Source organism: Plectropomus leopardus, chromosome 1, assembly GCF_026936395.1.
Source record: "Plectropomus leopardus strain MGB_pleo_1.0 chromosome 1, ASM2693639v1, whole genome shotgun sequence".
NCBI lineage: Eukaryota > Metazoa > Chordata > Actinopteri > Perciformes > Serranidae > Plectropomus > Plectropomus leopardus.
Window position 1 is genome coordinate 15473748 of NC_142176.1, and position 22186 is coordinate 15495933.

A 22186-nucleotide genomic window follows, 5' to 3' on the forward strand; every position below is an offset into this window, starting at 1 on the left:
CAGTGATAAAACATATTCTTGATTTATATTCAGTCAGCAATGCCTGATTTCAGTCCCAGTTTGATTGATAGAGAGATGGGCGGGTCTGTCTCTTGACCCACATCTACACACTTTGAGGTTATCCAGGCACTGGTTAGATGGGAGAAACTTTACCACAGTTAAATTACACATATAACCCAAATTGTTATGATACAAAGCTGGTTGTAAATTTGTGAATTGTGAACTCAGCAGAGGAGATGCTTCAGCCCACCCAAAACAACATCATAAAATGTTTCCTGAGTGATTTAAAAAGCACAACAGTTGATTTTCTGGTCTCAAAAAGAACATTTTGACATCTCACAAATGGTCTTGGTCCAGTTTTACATGTCAAACATCTGAAAATCCTCCAAAGCACCCTGGCCGAATTCCAACATGTCGACTGCACTGCTGGCTTCATGTGGGTATGTTGTACATATCAAGACATTTTGTTAGTACCCAGGCTTGAACTGCATGGGTTCTCAGAACTGGGCAACACATCAAAAGCTGCCGCAGCATCTGCTGCCTACGAGGCTCAATTTTGTCACTGGGAAGTTTTTGATGGTGACAGTTAGTCACATGGATCCCATTAATAAAGATAAGATGACTTGCTACTGGCAAAGTAGAAACTGCCGACAATATAGACATCATGACAAAGTTACTCTTGAGAAAAAGCTGAACTACAATGCAAGTGTATAACTGAATTAAATCCATGTTTGTGGTGTGTTTTATTCCTAAATATGCTTTTTACTGTCAAGATATTATTATTACAGATTTATGACTATAACCAATGACCACTGCTTGAGGACAAATGATCAACCAGTCAGGGCCATGGGCAGGACTAACACCATTGTGACGCTATTGTCAAGCAAGACACTGGGACTGATAAGTACTAATGTCAACAATGGCAAGCGCTTTAGACCAGATGGACACTGCTATCGAGGCTGTTCTGAGTCAACATGTCTTCTCAAAATCGCCCGACATTGTAGCTTGTTTTTCTTAGCTATGTCCCAAACATGTTAGGATTGCTCGACATTAATGATTCAACTACATTTTAGTGTGCCGTTGCACCACTTCACACATAACGGCAAGGGCCTTGATAGCCGTTTACATGGAGCGTAATCTGTCGGAAACCACGTTATTGTCAGCTGACAAAACAAACATCAAGATCGGCCTTCAGGGCAAAAGCCATTAATGTTGTGAACATTAATGTTCACAACTGCACATTCATTACTTCTCAGTCTTATCAATCTCCCTTAACTTGTTTGTGTTCATCTGGATCATGTGGTCCTGGTGATGTAAACACCACTCTCGCCGCTGAAATTTAGTGGTGGATCTGGTATATCTGCAGGTTCGATAACTGTCAAACGGTGTGCAGACTACACCTATTCTGTGCACCACAGTCATATGCCGGCATGGTAATGGTGTGGACCCACAGTAGACTAAAAATGCATAAGATTCAGGCCAATATGTGACTCTCTAGTGATTTGTTAGGGGGAATTTAATCTCCCTCCCCCATGGAAATTAGTGAGAGTGGACAAAATGTCAGCCTGAAGATGGAAACGCAGTGTAACAAGTTGGCAATTCTGTCTGATATCAGGCAACTCATGAAGCCCTTTCAAAATCAAGTTGACAATCTCTAACATGCATTGTGACCAAGATAAAAACAAGTCTTAGTTCCTGAAAAGTTGACATTTTGGAGATACACGTTTTTCGTCAAGCACTGATATGTGCAAGCTGACAGTGTGTCTCTCTGAAACCAATCACATCACAAAATAAATAGATGAAAAAATAAAAATGTTGTTTGGTTGTCAGTGTCACAGCATATTGGGTTAGAGTGAGTAACTCAAACACCAAAGAATAACAAGAAATGTTGCAGCAGCAAGAAAAGGGATGTTCCTCCAATTCCGTTATTTCACAGTTGATGTTTTTTGTGCTTACTCTGTTTTTGATGATGTTTTCTCATGATAAATTGTACGTACTGTATTTCCCAAGGTGCACAGCATGAGACTGTTGAGGAGTGACAGGGAGTTTAAAGCTGCTAATGTGTCTGACAATGGAAAATCATTTGAGCATTTGAGGGGGTGACTGTTTGGTCCCTGAGAAGAGGTGACATGGCTGGAAGAGATGAAATGATCAGAGTCGGAGAAAACATTCACTCGAAGAGATTGTTCTTTATGTTTTATAAGCATATTACAGTAAATCTTTGTGCTTATTTTCATCCATCCATCCATCCATCCATCCATCCATCCATCTATCCATCTATCTATCCATCTATCCATCTATCTATCTCTTAAAAATATTTGACTGAAATCATATGTGCAAGTGCAGTTCCTCTGGGGGAATTCAATGACATACCAAGCAGGAGAGCACACAAAAAACACAACAGCAACCAACAACAGTGCAACAAAACATCTAAGGAAAGAGCCATCACAGACCGAACACACTGATTGCTAAGTGCTCTTTTGAAAGTGCAGTCCAAAAACTCCACAGCAATGACAATAATATCAATTTAACAATGAAATGCTAATAATTGCATTGCGTAAACTAGAGATGCAGTAATTTGAAACTTAAGATCCATTTTGACCCTGATGCTAACCATAAGTTTCATTGATCTACATTAATACAGATTGCTGCCATTATACTTCCCCCTTTGGCATGTGCTTCATAATCACGGCGTTCTAACATGAAGGCATCTGTATGTGTTTAGTGTGAAACTGGAAGCGTTGGCAGTTACGTATGCAGTTAGCTAACATTACCAAAGCCTTACTCTAAAGCTTGCAACAATAGAATAGTCCAATGCATTTTCTGCACTCTTGTGTGGTTTTCATTTTGGATTGTATGAAATGTTTTTTATTATGTGTGACCCAAGTGGCTGGCCCTGGGGTTGAAAAAAAAAGCCAATCTGAAAGTGTGAAAAACTGCAGTTCCTCAAATGGCCACTTGAGGCTGGCTCATGAGGCGAGTCAATCCCCCTTGACCGCCATGTTAAAATACCTATCTTTAAAGACTGGTACAACCCCCCCCAGCCCATTCATGACAACTGTGGATGGGTGATTTTTTTATATAACTCACCCATTTACATTTTATTAAGGTTTAAAGTTACACATAACTAAGGGCATGGCCGCTTTTAATGGCATGCTGTGTGTGAGGCTTGACAGACGTCTATAGCCCCTTTCATACAGGTTCTGCAAAGCTGAAATTATAAAAACATTACGTAGAGGAACTGTTTGTGAGAGCACAAATGTCCAGGTCAGTTGCAGGACACTGAACTGACTTTACCCTGCAAGACCCCTATTACAAAGTCAGTGTAATGTCACAGCAAGTACCTCAGTGTGAGGGTGACATTTCCATCATGCAACTTGAGAAAAAAACAGAAGAAAATAAATGTGCAGGTAAAGAAAAAGGGTCATTTGCCCAAAGACAGCAACTAAAATGTCTAACTAGAGAGATGATGAGATTTAGCAGCATTTGTTGGTAAAGGCCAACTCTGAAAGTGTTGCTGATGCTCAAATTACGAACCTCCTATGTGACCACTATATATTTTGTGTCATGTCTTGCCTAATGTACAATTTACCAAGGCACCATCCCTCAACTGAACCAAACTGAATATTTCCATTAGGTAAGAATGCTTCTAACACAGACTCTCTCCTACTGTGTGCAGCATGTGTGAAAGAAAAACTCCATACAAAAAGCCAGATCTGATTCTCTGGACACTATCCCGAGTTCATATAAAAAAACGGCTTTTGACCCAGATCCACCCCTCGCAGCTCAACTCCCTAATCCAAATATGGTCACTTCAGGCTCTGAAAAAACAAGATGCCAACAGTCAAAATGCCAAACTCAAGGCCTAAAAGCATGTGTCCATAGGATGTATAGTGTGACAATGTATAGTGTGAGCTGTAATTAAAGCCTCACAATAGCTGAAGATCAGTTCCACATGCAGAAGTTAACAGACTTTACATTTTGGGGAAAAAAACAACACTGGTATCAGATCAGTACTCAGCACTGGCTGAACTCAGAGTTATTATTAGGAGGGGAGTGGGATCGTTGCATCTATAGTGTAAACTTTCCCAAAAATCATTGTGCCAATTCATGAGAATTAAAAAAAATATGCTAGTAAGGTGTTTGTATGTCACTTTAAATAAATGAAGTGCGATACATTTGTTTTTCAAATTGTATTTCTCCATGGGGCATTTTGTTTTGACAACACACTGATGTCCTCTCTGCAGTTAGTGTAAAAAAAAACAATGAGCAAAGGTGGAAAATGAGGTTGAACACACATATTTCCCAAGAGACTACCCTCCGATTCTCCATTTCTTGTTTCCACAGCTCCAATTAACAGCTTTGGTACCAATTAGCAAAATCAAGCCTTCCCTGACACAAAACCCATGGGGTTATATGTGTCAAGAACCAATGCTTGAGCTGGGAAAAAAAAGTTAGCAAAATAAGCATGAATCTCAGTTGGGAATAATTGGGGCGATGAGGTTAAGTGTCTCTGTTCTATGTGTTTTTATTCCCTCTTGACTGTTATTTTACACATCCCAGTCTAAATAACCAGTTCTGAAAAGACATAATTTCCTCATAAATCTCAGGCAATATTTTCTGGACATGTTTACATAGGATCCCTTATGCACGTACCTGGTTTGAAATGCATTGCCGACACTTTCCTACAGAAGAAAAACACTAATATGTGCAGCAGTTTTCTTCTCATGCACTTTTTCTTCCACTCTCTCTCCCAGATTCATCTTCTCTTAAGCATCCTCTTAGGATAATGAGGTGTATAGCTCTAGATATGGCAGGAGTATCAATCTGAACTGCACAGACAACCTACAGGCCTTGCCCAAAGCCAACATGTTTATTAGAATGCCAGGGATAACAAATGACTTAACATGCGTCCCTCTTTAATAACCCTGTACACCTACAAGATAACAATAACAGAGATGCCACACTGAGTGCTCCTTAATTCAATTAAAAAAAGCATGGACGATGAGCATGCCGTGTAAAAAGAAGTCCTTGAGGCAGTGATAAACTTCATAGCTGAACATTTCTGTGAGAGATGCCAGATGGACATTTTATGTGAATTTTGTGCTTAAAGGGGAGACTGATTCAGAGCCAGAAAAGTCTCATTTCAGTAAATTCTTACCTTTCTTCCACGGCACCAGTGTAAATAATGCATGAGCACACATTTTGTACTTGAACTATCCATGTATATAATGTGTAGCAAATGTGTAGATAAGATTTTTTGAAGTGGCTTGGTCCAGCCTCTCATTGGAATGCAGCTGAATACCTAATACCTAGGATATTCAATGATATGTCTGTTTGACATGTTTCTTTGCTGTAAATGGTTTATGTACTTGGATTTATTCAAGAGCCTCTTATATTTCTAAATGCATAAAAGATGTCCATCCTTGATCATTATTCAGAATGTCTTTAGGACCTCAAACTCTGAAAACAGTGTGTGTTATCATGTTCTTTAACGGACTGATATAGCACAGTTCAGTAGATTTTATTCATAAATGGACTATCATGTGAACAAGTTTGTTCATTCCCTGGCTGTATAAGTACAATACACAGGCATAGTGAAAATTAGTCAAAGCCAGGTTTATGGAAAATAGACATTCCAAAAATGTCTGCCTCCCTATGTGATTACTTAAAGGTTCAGTGTGTAAGATTTAGAGAGATTTAGTGGCATCTAGTGGTGATGCCCGCAGACTGCAAACAATCTGGTTAGAATTACTTTAGTGTTAATTGTTAGGTTTTTACCAGAAGCCAAATTTTCACAGAGGTCTCTTCCTCTCCAAAACAAACAGACCAAATGATATAACCGGTAAAAACACTGAATAAAGCAGTTTCATATTACAAATTAGTGTTTTTTCTATGTTATTCGGTTTGTGGCCAAAAGGCAACAAGTCCAGGCCCGGCTATTTTGTGCTAACTTTATTTATGATCCAAACATTTAGGAGGTTTTTACCAGGAGCCAAGTTAAACATAGAGGTCTCCTATTCTACAGAAAAAAATGGACCAGGTAATTAAAACACTGAATAAAGCAGGTTCAGGATTTTCCAACACTGCTCATCGTAGAGGGGCTGGTGTTGGACACGGAAACATGAATGGCCATATCTGGAGCCACTGTTTGGTTTGTCTGTTCTGGACTGGAAAAATTGTGTTGTACAAAGCATTCCAATAGAAGGAGTCATATTTAGGGCTGTCAAGAGTTTAAAAAAAATATCTGATTAATTACATGCTCTGTGATTAATTAATCACATACATCAAATTTTGCTGTAGAAGTATTTTTAAAAAATCTACAAAAAAATGTACAAGCTCCTGTATTGTCAACAGCACGATCCTGAAAATATTTCAAAATAAAATGCCTTATTTCAGGAACTTCTGTCAACAGAGACATTGTCAGATGACTTTTATTTTGAAAGCAGGGAAGTTTGAGTAAAACAGACATCTTCATATTTCCTCATCTCTGTGACAGAGAGAGACTTTTAAACTGAATTAAAAGGTGGTATAGAGTCAGTATATAATTATCAAAACACAATTTTCACTGACAAACACACGCAGCACATGGAAAAAATTGGGGGGGCACTGTTCCTTTAGCTGTGCAATGGCTGACAGGCGCTGCTCATGCAGGCGGTATGAATGCTGTAACCTGTTAACACGAGCGCCGCTGCTAAATGCTTCACGTTTAGGTGATATTTCAGGCTTGAAGTACTCCGATGGTATGAACATTCATGTCACAGAGCCACTGTGGCCTTCAGTGATGCACCGGGTCAAAGCGCACCACAGAACGAGATTAATCAGGGTTAATTTTTGTACGCATTATTTTTTCTGTGATTAGTTAATCAAAATAAACACATTATTTTGACAGCCCTAGTAATATCCTACAAAAATGCACACACAACAGTTCATATGATATCATACTAAATAGCACCCAACAAATCACATTACATCTTTAACATTTTGTCATTATTGTAATATGACATGCATCTGTTTCCATTATTGCTGTGCATCTCTCCCCCTCTCTCTTTCTATTTCCTTTTTGTCATAATTGTATTTACTTGTATTTACTATTTATATTTACTTATTTACAGCATCTATTGCACATCTGTCCATCCTGGAAGAGGGATCCCTCATCCTCCTCTGCTGCTCTTCCTGAGGTTTCTTCCTTTTTTTTCCCCCTGTTACTGAGGTTCTTTTTCGGGAGTTTTTCCTTAGTTGATGTGAGGGTATAAGGGCAAAGGGATGTCGTACGCTGTAAAGCCCTCTGAGGCAAACCGTGTTTTGTGATAATGGGCTTTATAAGTAAAATTGACTTGACTTGTTTAATTAACATACAGTTATGTAGGCCAGGTTTAGGCAATAACAGTTACTATGATTAGGTGTAGGAAAACATAGTTGGGTTGTCTTTACTTTAAGGCAAGCAGTTACTGTGGTTACAAATGACTCAAAGTTCACACGGTTCCAAACACACGTCTCAGGAGGAAGGTTGTGGGGTACGTATTTTTGTGCCACTCCGCACAGCTTATTTGTTTCCTCCTGTCAGCGCATTAGTCTTTGGATTGCAGCCTTTCAAAATATGTAGGATATGCATGAATTTGGGTGCATTACCTTTCGTGGGAAAATGTACAAACAGTTTGTGAGAACAGCCTGTGGTGGAACATGGCAATCTCTGCAGATGGGGACCCCCTATGTAGATATAAACTGTTCATTCTCATTGTCATGTGACTATACACAACAACAAAAAAAAACATACTCATTATACTATATTCCATTTCTGCCAATACATTTCCCTATATCCTACACACTGGACCTTTAACTATAAAAACAAGACAGCCAAAATAGAAGACGACGCACTGCTGTGTCACAGTCAGACGCTTTGTATGCCCATCCACCCACCCTGACCCCGACTCCCTGCCTACGGTGTAAAATCGTCACGCCACTTTACTTTGCAACTGAACGAAAACAAAGAAGCTTTTTGAGGCTGTCTGAACAATTGACCAATGCTGCTTTTTTCCAAGTGAGGACAGTCTTCTACTTTAGAATAACAGGCCCCAAAGATAAATCTGTAGATGCTGACCCCGAACATCACATGAAGTGTTTTTTTGCCTTTTAGAAATCTCTTGATTTATACACAAAAATCCATCCTCCCCCAATTGTTGTCTGCACCAAAGCGAGAGTGCACGCTGCAAAGCAAATGAAGAGAGCCTTCTGGCAAAGAGCTGCGAAGAGCGGGTGACAAGGAGCACGACTTCCCATTTTCAATTATAAGACAGCGTTGGTGATGTAAATACAGGAAATAATGGATTAAATATAGTTATTTAGCATTCAGCTGAATTGTCTGATACAAAGCATGTTGCTTATGCTGAATTTGTTTTGTAAAATGGAATGGTTTGGTTCCCGCATCTTCTTTGTTCTAAGGCTGCACTGACTGGATTTTGACAATAAAAAAATGTCTCAACATTGTGATGTTAAAATGACCTTAAGCGCAAGAGCTGAAAGGTAAACAAGATAGCATTTTTTATATCGCTCATTATCTCTATAAAGACTAACAAGCATGCTGCCAACGAATTAAGATGTACAGATATGCTAAATCACAACAGCTGTTTCTCAAAGCTTATTTTAAGATGCATGAACTACTGACACTCACCAGTTGCAAATAGGCTACATATTCCTAAATGAATTGGCAGAGACACAGAGGGTAAAACAAGTATGCAACTGTTGTGCGGTAAAGGTCACTGATAATTAGGACACTAATTAATATGTGACCCTGCTGTCTGGCTGACCGGCTGTCTACCTGCACCATGTTAATCATTTTAATGCATACAAAGCATTCACTCTTATTCTCTTGCTCTCTTTCTCATACCCATGCACACATCCACATGGGGAGAGAAAAGAGAGTTATACAGTACAATAGCTACACAGCAATGGAAGTTTTTCTACATTTTTCTTACATATCGAGCAAACAAAGACATTTTCAATTTCTGGATTCCTTTCCGCACATGTGCACTTCTGCGTCTGCCTTCCTCTCCCCATGTTGTGTTCAGAGAAGCGTATCCCTATCCAAGAACCTGGCCCTCTCACTAATGTTCCTCCTTGTCAGAGACAAAGGGGTTTTAAGACTGGAGGATTTGGCAGGCTCTACCACTTGCAGGCAATATTTCAACCCATCCATCTAGCTAGGATAATAGAGTGTCCTTGCCTTTCAACGCCTGGAGGAGTGACCAGTTATCACAAGCCACCAGCTCCGTTGTTAATAAAACAGGGGATGGGAGGATCGGGGTTGTAGAGGAGGATAAAAAAAGAGCGGAGGATGGAAGGGTAGGGGAGAGGAGAAACGGGTGCATGTTTTTTTGACAGACGCCTCGCGAAGGTGAAGTTGATCGCGGTCAAGTTACCGAGCTGGCAAGAGTTCTCTTTTAACATCTTAGCTTTGGTTTGTGTGAAGATAAATTTAGCCCCATCGCATCTCTCTTAAGACCACAGAGAGGGGAGGAAAAGTGAGGAGAGGGGAGATGAGAAGAATTGGAGTGGAGAGGTGGGGCACACAGTGTTCGGCTGATCTAGCTAATGGCCAAACTGACCTTCAGAGAAAGTCGAACAATAAGAAGAGTAAGTAGTGTGTCATACAAAGCCACTGCAGATTAATCCAGGTCGTTACTCCTGACTTCACTACTGCCTTATGATTTTTGCAAGGTTTCCACCCTGTGAGGAGAAGATGCTTAAATATCCATACAGGTAATATTAGTAGTATTAGTAATAGTAGCTGTTTAAGCACCATCACTTTATTATATGCCACTTGAATATTACAATAATGCTCAGCGTAGTTGGTCTTAACATTTTTGTAATTTTTTGTTTGTGACATTATTTGTTGTCTTATTGCCCCCGGTGAAATACGTCATAAAAAGGTACAAAAAGAATTACCCCAAACAGTCCAGACACAGGTTTAAAATAAGAAAGTTTTAGCGAAAAATGTGTCACATTTATTCAAGGGATGTGCAAGAGTACCCAAGTACTCAAGTACTCATTTGAATATCAGTATTTATTCGACCTATAGAGCACGGGTACTGAACTTGTTTTGCTTGGGGGCCACTTTTGCAGAATGACAGGAGGCCAGGGACCAGCTGCAGCAGCATGTTTCTAGGATTTTCTAGGATTTAAGAACGTCTCTAGGGTTTTGGGACATTTCTAGGATTTTAGGACATTAGGGGTTTAGCAAGGACCTCTGTCAGGGGGTGTGGGCATCCTCCACTCCAAACAAGCTCTATTTTGATGCTGTTTTGTGCACTCTGGCGAATTACATATACCAAAAGTACAAAAACAATTCCCAGTTTGAATCACTGTATTTTTATGGTGAATCAGAAAATGGTTTTGGGGGCCAGATTTGGCCCACAAGCCATCAATTGCGCATCACTGCTATAGAGTAATTTCATCGCCCAGCCTCTTACATGTAAACACAAGTTTTTTGAGGTTTTTTATTTTTACTGTAGAGCTGTGTGCAATGTATTGCTTCACTCAGAACCGCCTTGTCCCACTGTCGCTTTCTCTGTTTATGATGAGACTATTGCTGCAGGAGTGTGAGCTCTGAACCAGGGAAAAGTTGGTAAAAGTCCACTGTCCTACAAAAACACAGTGACAGGGCAAACTGTTAGGATCACACATTAGCTCACAGTGGTAAATGGGACGGAGTCAAGCCATGTCGGTGTCCTTGTGAGTTTGTTGGAACCATTAAACAGTTTAGTCGAATGTTAACAATGCAGACAATGAACTGACTGGAAGAATAGCGGCAGGGGTCCTTCAGTCCTGTGGTCCTTCAGTCCTGTGTGTACCCTGTGTAAGTTTAACGACAGCAACACTTTGTTGGTTTTTCTTATGTTAATTTTGAATTCATAGTTTTATAGGCTAATTAAGGCCTTTTTGTTAAATTCATGAACTTCAAATTGCATTCATTTTTTTGTTGTCGGACAATTTAGTTTCCTATTTGTAAATTAGATTTTTTTTTTTTTTGGCGAGTACTTGAATGCTCTTTAGTAATTTAATGTGAGTAATCAAATAAAGACACTCCTTAAAATGCCCATTCTTAGCTTTTTCCAACTTACTCAGCGGATGACACAAGCACAGGGCAAGCATTCATGGATCGAACACTGTGCATCTGTCCACAGTAACCACCACAATATATAAATCTGTCACAACCAAGAGCATCTATGAATCCACCCTCATAGATTTCATTGATTGCTCTCTGTGTGTTGGACAACTGGAATCATCCATGTAATATAACAAGCACTGTAGATGATGAGGTGTAGTATAAGAGGAGTACTACAGGCAATGAAAAGGAAAGTGTGGGTGGGTTTTGTGTGTGCTTTGCAGTGCTGGAAAAAAAAGACTAAAAATACCACCTACTATTGAGACAGCTTGTGTTATTTAGTAATGGCTGAATGTAAACAAATTATCTTCCCCAAGGCAAAACTTTGTAGCATAATTTAAATTCTTTAAGATGGCTTATGCCTAAACATAACAAGAAATTACTATAGTTTTTCTCGTCATGAATAGAGCATCGGTGCTCAAGAGGCAAAAAGGCTGACTAAAGCAAAGTAATGTATAGAGGCAATATCATTTGGAGTTTTAGAATAGAGCAGAACTGGTTTCATATAAAGTAATATCACCCCCCGGCCTTTCCTCTTCTCTCCGGTTTTATCACATTTTTCCACTCTGCAGTCCGCAGAGCATTTCTCTGCTGTGGCTGATTGAGACATAGTCTCAGGAAAACACACACAATGACAACTGCACCTCTCCTAGGATCACTGCTGAATCTCACCTTAAAGTTTCCCTGTCAACAGAGCCTGTAAAACATGCAGCAGTTTCCAAATCTGAACAAAAAGGCTTTGTTGCAGAAAATAACATTCCTGTACAAAGGCTACCGTGGTCTAAAATGCTGGATTCTTTTACTTGATACACAGAAGGCTATTCAAAATGTTAGCATAAGCTTGTTGCATACTATGCTGCAAGGCACTATTCAGAGGAAGGGCTCTGGGAGAGTTCTTGGTATTAATAAAAAAGAAATCAAAAGAAACATTTTCTAAAGATCTGCAGTTGCAAACACAGGCATTGCATTTGGTAATCTGTTTTCTTTAATTTCTTTTGGAGTCATTTTATTTTGCAGCTTTCATTCAACAATGTCAATTGCCTCTTTATTTATTATCTTGAAAAGATGACCTCTGATAAAAAAATATGACAAAAACAAAATGCCTCTACCTCTTGTTGTGAAGGATTCATATCCAAATCCCCTCAGACATAGTATAAAAAAGCACCAATAACAAGGAAACATGTCAAACCAAAGTCTGTGACTAATACAGGCACCCCATGGGCCAATCGCAAGCAAGACGCATTATATATTTGGTGCCAAAACTAAATGTGTAATGATGCAAATACCGCCTTTTGGCATTTGAAACTTTGACTGTGTTACACACTAGAAAACAGTTTGATAATGGATAAGCTGTAAATATGACAAGGTCACAGTGGGGTCTTTTTTTTTTTGTTTTTGTTTTTTGCATGAAAATATTCACGATGGACCAAACTTTCGAAACACTGAATCATCATGTTGCATTTTTAGGTCAGAAGTGGAACTATTATGAAAATGTTCTGACCCAATTCTAAACTAAAAACTGGCCCTTGAAGAAGAACACAAAAACATGTAGCTCATTTACTGCTGTGTGGTTTGCAAATGTTGTCTCATGAAGCCCAATGTGGCATTACAGTTGTAATTCTGGCTATTGTACTTCCAAACCCCCTAAAGTCCTGTCTTGTCTCAGCTCATACCCAAAGAAATGATGATTTAGCACTCCGTCACAGTCTCTTTCAAAGGTCCAAATAATGTCAACATTAATAGCTGCAAGTGTCTGTAGCATTTTGTTAATGTGATTTTCCACCTTTGTCAATAAGTACATTTTAGAGAACTAATGTGTTTACCCTGTGTGTAAACCACATAACTGCAGTCGTCATTGGCTGATCTTTGGCCTCCACAGTGATATCTACAGGGATTGTTTTTGACAATAGGCCTAATGTCACCTTGGTATGCTAGAAGCTCACAAAATCGCTATGTTACTGTCTGAAAAGTGGAAGTGAGGATTAAATGATGTGTCCCTTTGAAGGTCACAATTTTCCAAGTTGAACATCATACATGCACAGAGCAATAATAAAGTGACTCTACAAATTAGGGCTTGACCAATATTGGTTTTTCAGGGCCAATAGCAATTACTTAATAAGACCCATAACCGATATTTGGAGCGGATATGCATTTACAATAACAACTTAAAATATTTCTGTCAAAATTTAGAATTTGGAATATTACTATCCCAGCACAAAACCTTATTCAATTGCTTTTAGCAAATGTTTCATCAAAACTGAAACTTCAGCATCAACTACAGCAAGTTCCCCGCAACTTTTTTTTAAAAAATATACATAAAGTTCAGTGAAAATATGAATAAAAATCAAAGAAATAAAATTGCTTCCTGAGGTTTTACAAAGTAAAAATTCCTCCCATGCTGATTCTTCATTTGCATGTATTGCAGACTGCCTTCCCTGGTGTTGGTTGAGTGTGATATGCAGACTTTTGTCATTAATTAATTTTAGCAGCGAGCGTTAAAATGTTACACCGATAAAGGTTATCAGCGAAATGCCAATTATCGGCTCTGATAATCAGCCAAGTTAATAATCTGTCGACTCCTACAACAAATGCAATGTGATTTCTATTTGTCATAAATTGCCACTTGGGTGGAGGCCCAGGTGTTACTAAAATGACGCCAGAGGCAGCCTTTACAGTTGTATCTTGATACGGAAGGGGTCAGCGATAAGTTACTGTCAGGAGAAGACTGCAGATGTCTCTAAAAAATGCCAAGATTTGAATGACACTAACGCAGCATAAGAGGGGTTTGGAGGTTAGGTTTAGACAACAAAACTACTTGGTTACAGTAAGAAAAAGATCACAGGTTCCCCTAAAATCACCCAGGTTAAGCAGCAATGTGTCACTACAAAAGCACCTGGCTTTGCCACAGCCGTTGTTCTTTGTTGGTCTCAAACGCCGGTCACCTGGGTCAAAATCTGGTGTTTGTATCCATCCTCCATCCCTTCCCACCCATTCTGAGCAGGGTTTCATGCTCAGGCTACTACGTCTGTGGCTGAGCGTCTAAAAATGACATGGATGGGTTTACACTGGAGTTGGTGCATCTGATACAGATGCTAAATGGGGGACACCCAAGTGGTGAAGCCCTGGAAGTGAGACCGGGCTAACATATGTTCCCTCTAAACAGTTCAGAGAAAGTGTCAAGTGGTGGTAGGATTACTTTCCTTCCTCTTCCTTTTTACCAACCACATTTCCTTTATTGATATTATCTAACATTCAATTCAAATTGCCATTGAGAGGTCCGTAATCGATGCTGATTAAACTTGCAAGCACTCTGAACAACATGCATCTCAAAAACCTTCTCTCTGTTGGCTCAGATGGTACAGACGCCTCTCTCCACTCAGTAATCTTAACTTGGTTCAGATATTTCTTCATACTAAGATGATACCTGCTTTATAGTCCTGAAACTGCAAAGCCTCAATATTTGTTATTATGCTCAATTTCCAGCATATCACAACTTTGAATAAACAGTAACTTGTCAAGAACGAGAATGTGCAAACTAAAACGACACACCAGACGGTACAAAGCTTATTTGATAAAAATGTGGCTTTAGAAAAGGGATGTCATGTATCACAGTTCATTTTAGTGGCATACAGAAAATCCTTGGGGCATAGGACTTTGATTATTTTGGAGTCCCTGCACGCCAATATTGTAATACATTTGGAAACTCCAGTCTTCCAGACACTGTTAATAAATATACATGGCAGTAAATATATTGATCCCTATGAGTCGGGGGACCAGAGAGTGAAAAACTCCCAATAAATCAATGGGTCATATGCTTTCTACAAGGTGACTTTTGCAGTTTCTTAATGAATTTATCCTGCTGCAAAACAACTACTCTGAAGCACGCAATTTGTTGTGTGTTGTGACTTGTTTACACAATAAAACAAGCCACTATTCCAATCCACGTGATCTTTGCATCAGATTAAACATTTAACGAAAGATGTCTGTGTGGCTAAGGACCGTTCAACAATCAGCCCGGAGTTTCACCATCCACGGTAGGGAATAATTTCAGCCAGCTGTGCCATTTCACGTCAGCTCTTGCCACTCTCCCGACCCCTCCCTCACCATACAACTCCCTGATGCACTCCGAACGACAGAGGAAAGGAAATTATCGAACACCAATACAATGAAGCTGTCTGGTAACTTAATAGGGCTGCTGAGTAGGGGCACTGTGGCCATCTTGCTTTGAGGCGATAATGAGAGTCATCATTCCCTCTTGGGCTGCAAGAAAAGGGCCTCCTCTGTGGTGATGGTGTGTGAGCATGAGTGTGTGTGTGTGCACGCATGTGTTTGTCTTTGAGCTTCTTTTAGTCCAGTGAGGCCCAATAAGCAAACAACACAGTGCTTTAACGAAGCCAGAGAGATCTCCCATTGAATACAGCTTGGGAGACATCTCAGAGAAATTCTGTTCATTAAATCAGGCTAAAGTCCAAATATTGACTTTGTAAGCTTTTGGGAGACACAAAGCATAGACTTTCCCATATATCATATTACAGGTCCCTCTACCATTTATATGTTTGGGGAATATGTCTCAGGTTTATAAAAGAATGAGGTCTCACAGCAAAGATAAAAGTCACATTTGTTAATGAAACTCAACACGAATTCTGATCTAATAAGAGAAGCTGCAATGGCGAATTTTCAAGTGACAAGGTGCTGTGTTACCACAGGACTGGTGCTTGTAAGAATAATTTAATGATATAGTAGGCAATCTGTCTCCCTGCCTATATATACTGTATGTATGTGTGTCTTTTGCATATCTCAAGAACCATCCATCTGATCTCCTTCATACTTGGCAGGTGTGTGTCTTGGGACCCAAGGATGTGTTGAATTTGGTACAATTTGGACATATGACTTGTTCAATATCAAATAAATTGAAAAAACAAGCGAATAGTGCTCAATAGTGCAGCAATGGGGACAGAGCTTCAGGGCTCTGCAGACTGAGCTTACTTTTGCTGAATCTACAAATGTTTCAACCAAACTCCTCTTGACTTCCATGTAGTCAACCAGCCCAAGCAGATAGCCTACAGGAGCAGTAACATTGGGGCATTGCAGCTCAAATTATGTAAGTTTGACATTCTAACTTAAAACACTAACAGAGTGTCCCAGGGATGTCGCTTTTCTGGAGAACAACCGGAAGCTACCGTTGCCCCGAAGGTTCCCTTGTCAAAAAGCCTATTGAATTTTTTTGTTGGATTTTGGATCATTGCCAAAAATAAACTCTGTGGTAAACAAACATTTATGATACTTACATGTTTTGTTTAGTAAGATAATCTTCACAAATGAACACCACTTTCAGGATTTTTGAAGCCTAAATGCAATCACCATAAGTAAAAAGCTAATGTGAGACTAAAAACAAAATACATTTCTATCACATCACCACTACTAACAAGGCTCTAAAGCCATTTTCGGTGCGATTCATCGTGATGACGCTCTGTAGTCTCATTTAGCCACTTATTAACAAAAAGCTTTTTTAAGAAGCATGTATTTTATGTCGTAGAACATAACATGAAAGTCTCCAAAGCTAATGTTAACCACAGACCTTATTTAAGATTTCTAACCAAAAACCCATTCAAAAAACTGTCAACTTTGAGAAGAGGCAACATGAACCTTCCAGGTTTTAGGACTCATTACTAGGGCTCTCTATAATGTCACCATCAGCAAAAAAAAATCTCCACAAATTAAATCCATGCTCTACTTTATAACCGCCATGGTATAATAGCCATGGTTATGTCAAAGCAAGCAACTACTAGGCCTATTTGAAAATAAATACTTTTGTTGTATTTAACCTGTTTTTCAGGCTAGTGGCCATGACTTTGGTGTGTTTTTCAAGAGCGTATTTAGTGATTTGGGGGTTAAGGGCAATTGTCTTTTTGCTTTATTTTTCATCCTTTGTCTAACTTTAAATGTTGTTATTGTCAGTGGTAGAAGTAGCATTCGCTTTTGTTTCGATGGTTGGTTCTTGAGAAAGCTGCAAGTACCACAGGCCAGGCAAAGGGGCACTGCACTAGTTCATCAAACTTTAAACAAACGATATTTTCCTGTTTATTTAAATCACCAGTGTGGTTTCCATTTGATGAAAATGCACAAATTCAGGAACAATGTCTACAAGCAGCTTTGCGGACATTAAAGGTAGTCCTAAGGGATACCATGTGAGACATCTACACCTTGAGCTACTGCGTCTGTAGTCCTTTAATAAGCATTCTGATGTATTGTATCAGACTGGGGAGAGAGAAAAAAGAGAAAGAAGAGTAGAGGGGAAAAAAAAGAGTCTTAGGACATCAGTTTCTCAGCACTCTAGCGTAGATCAGGCTGGCAGTGGAACATTACAGTAGTGCTTGCTTTCACTTTATGCCCAATATACTGTAAGTTGTAAGTTTAACATAGTTAAACATGGCCTTAGGAAAGTGTGTGTGAAAGTGTGGAGGGGCAGAAGAATATGGCAGGCCGAGGTCAAAAGGCATCTTGTGCTCGCAGCCATGGATGTATTAAAAAAAAGGGATGAAGTATTCAAGCATGGCAGTCCTTTCATTTCAAGAAATTTGCTCACCAAGCGCGTACACAGCGAGACGTTTCGGCTTTCTACTCTCATAATGCATGCAGATTGGACTCGTTCTCTCAGTCTGTTGATCCCAGCCCTAGGGAGTTTGGGTAGGAGGGACAGCACTTCCCTGTGTTTACACTGTGTCTATACCTCTGTCTCGTTAGCTTTTTCCCCATTTGCTGATGGTGGTCCCAAGGGAGCACAACAGGTGATGAATGTTTAATGTGGGGAAAACTGCGATTACAACTAACAAGAACGTAACTACAGAACAATGACTTTAAAACATATTTCTCTCCTCCAGTCTTCATAAAGAAAAACAAATATATCAAATCCAAAAGCCCTCATGCAAGGTCAAACACATTGATCAATAATTTGTAAGCTGTGTTTGCATATTTATGTATAGTTTTTACATGTTGTGGCTAAAAATAATATGAGTGGATTAGAATATTTGCCCGTATTTGTTCTGAATATGACAATCCTTTAGCTATAACTTTCAAAAAACAACAAGATAAGGACAGCTGCAATATAAAATGTGCTTAAAATAAGGGGACACACACATGCCTGACATAGAGGGCCAACATTGAAAACAACTTGTTCAAATCATTAACTTTCTGTGGATTCACTGATGCATAAACAAAGACCTTGAACTCAGACATTGAAACATAATGTTTAAGTTTTCCAGTGTTGGAAATTCCATGCACACAATGCAAAGAATATGAAGAAAATATAGATAAAGATAGAAAAAAAGATACAGTGTATAAGCAGAAGCATCTTCAACCACCACTGTGTGTGATACACAGTGGTGAGTAAGGACTTTAGAGATGGCAAATTATTCCTGCACCATGAAAGGGCAAAAATAAATAAACTTGGCATTGCTGCTTACAGCGAAGGCAGAATATGGTGAGGCTGCTAGTTTACAAGAAACCCTCCCCATGTTGACACACTGTAGTTGATAAGAGAGTAAGAAAAACTGACATCATTAAGATTCACCAGTGTGCAAGCAAAGCAACACAAGCAAACCTCTTCCAACCCCCAGATGACTATCAAGCACTGTGTTTTCTAAGCATGGAGGTAATGAGACAAATACTTATTACTCAAGTAAAAAATAGCATGAATATTAGCATCGCATTAGGCTCTGAACTTAATGATGTTGTAAGTACAATATGTCACAGTAACTAAGATGCAAAATATACTTAAACATTGCATAGAGGGGAAGGAGCAGATATGAAGAAAGCAGAGTCTGTTTCAGCGCACAGAAGCATGCCTGAGCATAGATGGAGCCATGTAATGAGAAAATAATACTGAATCCAACAAATCATGACTGAGCTTCACGTGCCATTGCGTGGGATGGAGAAGTAAAAACTGCTATACAACATAATTTCAGTTTATTAAAAGTAATGACTTGTGTTAAGTGAATCTATGGTGATCATTTAGTGAGAAATGGGACCATCAGTACTCACTAAAGGGGTGCAAGGGGTCCAATATTCAGGGTTCAGCTCGGCTCGAGGACGGAGGTCCAGATATTCAGGGTTCAGTTCAGTTCGGGCACGAGTTAATGTTCCCTTCATGGAAGATTAAAAGAAAAAGGCTGTTAGAATTGCTGGTTTAGATTTGGTTTGTTTTTTCATTTATACATATAGTTGAGAAGGAAGACTCCATTTTAAAGGGACACTCCAGCCAAAAACCAAAAATGCATATTTTTCCTCTAACCTGTAGTGCTATTTATATGCTAAGTCAAAACTGCTTTGGTGCAAGTTGCCAGTTGTTGAGGATATTGGCCATAGGGATGTCTGCCTTCTCTCAAATACAATGGAACTAGATGGCATCCGGCTTGTGGTGCTCAGAGCAATAAAAAAAATGCATGTTAAAAATCTCAACAGCAATGTCTCTTTCCTAAAAATTATGACCAGGTTACACAAGATAATCCACAGACCTTGTTGTGAGCACATTGATGTAGTAATTGTTTTCTTTAACTGTATCACTGTGCTGAGGGAAGCGTGCATCTACGTACTCATGAACAAGTGGCTTGTGCTCGTAACAGAGACAGCTGTAAATATTAATGGCGTCCTCCTAGCTTAGTGGTGCTAAGCAAACAGTTGCACGCTTCCCTCTGCACTGTGATATGGTTGGCTGGTGCATTATGGTAGAGAGAAAATAGTTCCTACATGAAACTGCTCACAAAAAGGTCTGTGGGTTATCTTGAGCAACCGGGTCATAATTTCTGGAAAGAGACATTGCTGTTGAGATTTATTTTTTTTTGCAACACAAGCTGAGTGCCATATAGTTCAACTGTATTGGATAGAAGGCAGATATCTCTACAACCGATATCTCCAACTTTCGGTTGTTCACACCTGTACAATCCAGACTGATATATAGCACCACACTTAAGAGGAAAAATATTAATTATGGATTTGGGGGTAAACTGTCCCTTTAAGAGCTCACAAACCCAATATATTTCACTATGCAATTAAAAGTAAACATACTGTCATGTTAAACGCTTTATAAAGTCTAAGTCCTTATTTTTATTTAACCTATTTTACTGCTCCCACATGAGCTAGACTCTGTGGTATTTTTTTTTTAATTGAACAAAGATATACCATTAGCAAAAAGAAATCATTATCTGTAATGACTATTCACAGAAGAATAATTTAAAAAAACGCCAATTCAACATTCCACAACAAATTCTCAACAAGAATCCCTGTAAAATGAAGAGCAAAGTTTATTCCAAATAAGGTTAGAATCCAGTTTCCCTTTCCTGAGGCCCTATGGCCTAAATGACAGGCCAGTGGAATAGACTGAATCTGCTGGGCCCCATGAGGTCTATGATGTATACTGTAATTATCTGCTGATTCTCAAAATGGCTGTGTGTAATGAGGCTATGCTGCATGAAGCCCCAGGCATAAATCACTGTCTTTAACTGACTTCCAGATGACCAACAACAACACAGAGCAGAAGCAGAGAGAAAGGAGGGACTGGGTTATCTGGGCAGCAGCACTATATAGCATCCAACTTGTGCTTCTTATCAGCAAAGGCCATACTGTTCACAAAACTTGCTTACTTAAGACAGTTTTCTGTCTCCTAAAAATAGTCAACTCACTTGCACTTATTTTCAGCTATTTATCTGTTTACAGCTTGGCTACCAATATATTAGCTGCTCGCAGCTTTATTTAGCTATGCAACACAGGTGGAGACTTTTTATTGATGCTGTGTTAGGCTCAGCTATGTTGAATGGCAACATGCCAGTCAGTCTGTCAGACTGTCTGCTGTCATTGGCATGAAACTGTTTCCGTCGTCTGACTCACACACACAAATATAAACAAATAAACAGCTACCACCCCCACCACAAGACTCACACATTTTGAATATGAAGACGAATATGAAGGATTTTTTCCATGTGCTCAGTTAACAGCTATGATTCAGTATACTCCTACTTATAGGGGTATACTAGACCATATACAGAACTGGGTAAATGTTAACATACTGTACAGTTTATCTAAAGACAACATTATCATCTCTTAACAGAAAATTAACATAATTCACAATGACAAAATAATGTACATCTGCAAGCATCAGAGCAGGCGTTTTTCTAACCATAGCCAGAGCAACAGAAAATAATACAGTGGTTATTTGTATCATGGCAAGCATGGTTAAACTGAAAATGCCATCTTTTGCTACAACATACTTTTTTGTTAAAACAGAAATTATAGTACAGCAGTATTTTTTTTAATAAGCTGGAGACCCAAACAGCCAATCAGTTTGGATTTTTTTAGGATACATTTGGACACAAACATCATTACAAAATTAATATTCAGTTCAAGTTGTAATTTCACTGGGAAAAAAAGGGGAGTTGTGGTGACTTGTTGCTGGTGTTACTTAAGCTGTAAAGGCATTTACACACTGTAGGCGTCACAAATAAATGACACAAAAACAAAACCTTTTATACCAGAAGAGATGCAGCTTTGGGACAGTTGCAACACTTGTTCAATAAAAGGTTTTGATACAAACAAATTTGCTGGAAGCAACATGAATTTTCAACAAGTACCAAATCCCATTGACCCAACAGTCTAACGGTCTTTCAGAGGTACTGTAAGCTGTTGTTGTAAGCAGTTTCAATGCATCTCCTCTTAGATGCTCCGAGTTCCCTCTGATAACAGTTACACAGTATTTATGTCTGTGGCTTATATCGTAAGATAGAGAACAGAAAGGGTGGATTTGGTGTGTGCCGTTTTTGTCATGGTTGAAAGGAGTAATAAAGTTTGCTGTTTTGGTTTGGACAGAGACTCCCGAGTTGTTTTATAAACCTCGTAAGTGAAGGCACAACATGACTGGCTGATGCCTTTTGTGATGCAAAAGCTCCAAAGAGTTGTCCATTGGAAAAAAAAAACTGCGGTGTAACTTTTTTTTTCATTCTGTGCGAAAGTTTCCAGGACAAAAACAACAGG

At 39.2% G+C, this 22186-nt stretch overlaps 1 protein-coding gene across 6 annotated transcripts in view; it reads right to left on the reverse strand.

Moving 5' to 3' along the window:
* Positions 1–22186, reverse strand: part of pcdh9 (protocadherin 9) — a 285117-nt gene that overhangs the window by 192495 nt on the left and 70436 nt on the right. For 4 of the 6 annotated variants that reach the window (XM_088076108.1, XM_088076088.1, XM_088076136.1 and 1 more), the window contains one exon: positions 19205–19306. The exons of the other annotated variants lie outside the window; for them this stretch is intronic. In XM_088076108.1, the coding sequence (XP_087932234.1) occupies positions 19205–19306 (102 nt within the window). The remainder of the gene's footprint in view (positions 1–19204; positions 19307–22186) is intronic. 6 annotated transcript variants of the gene reach the window in all.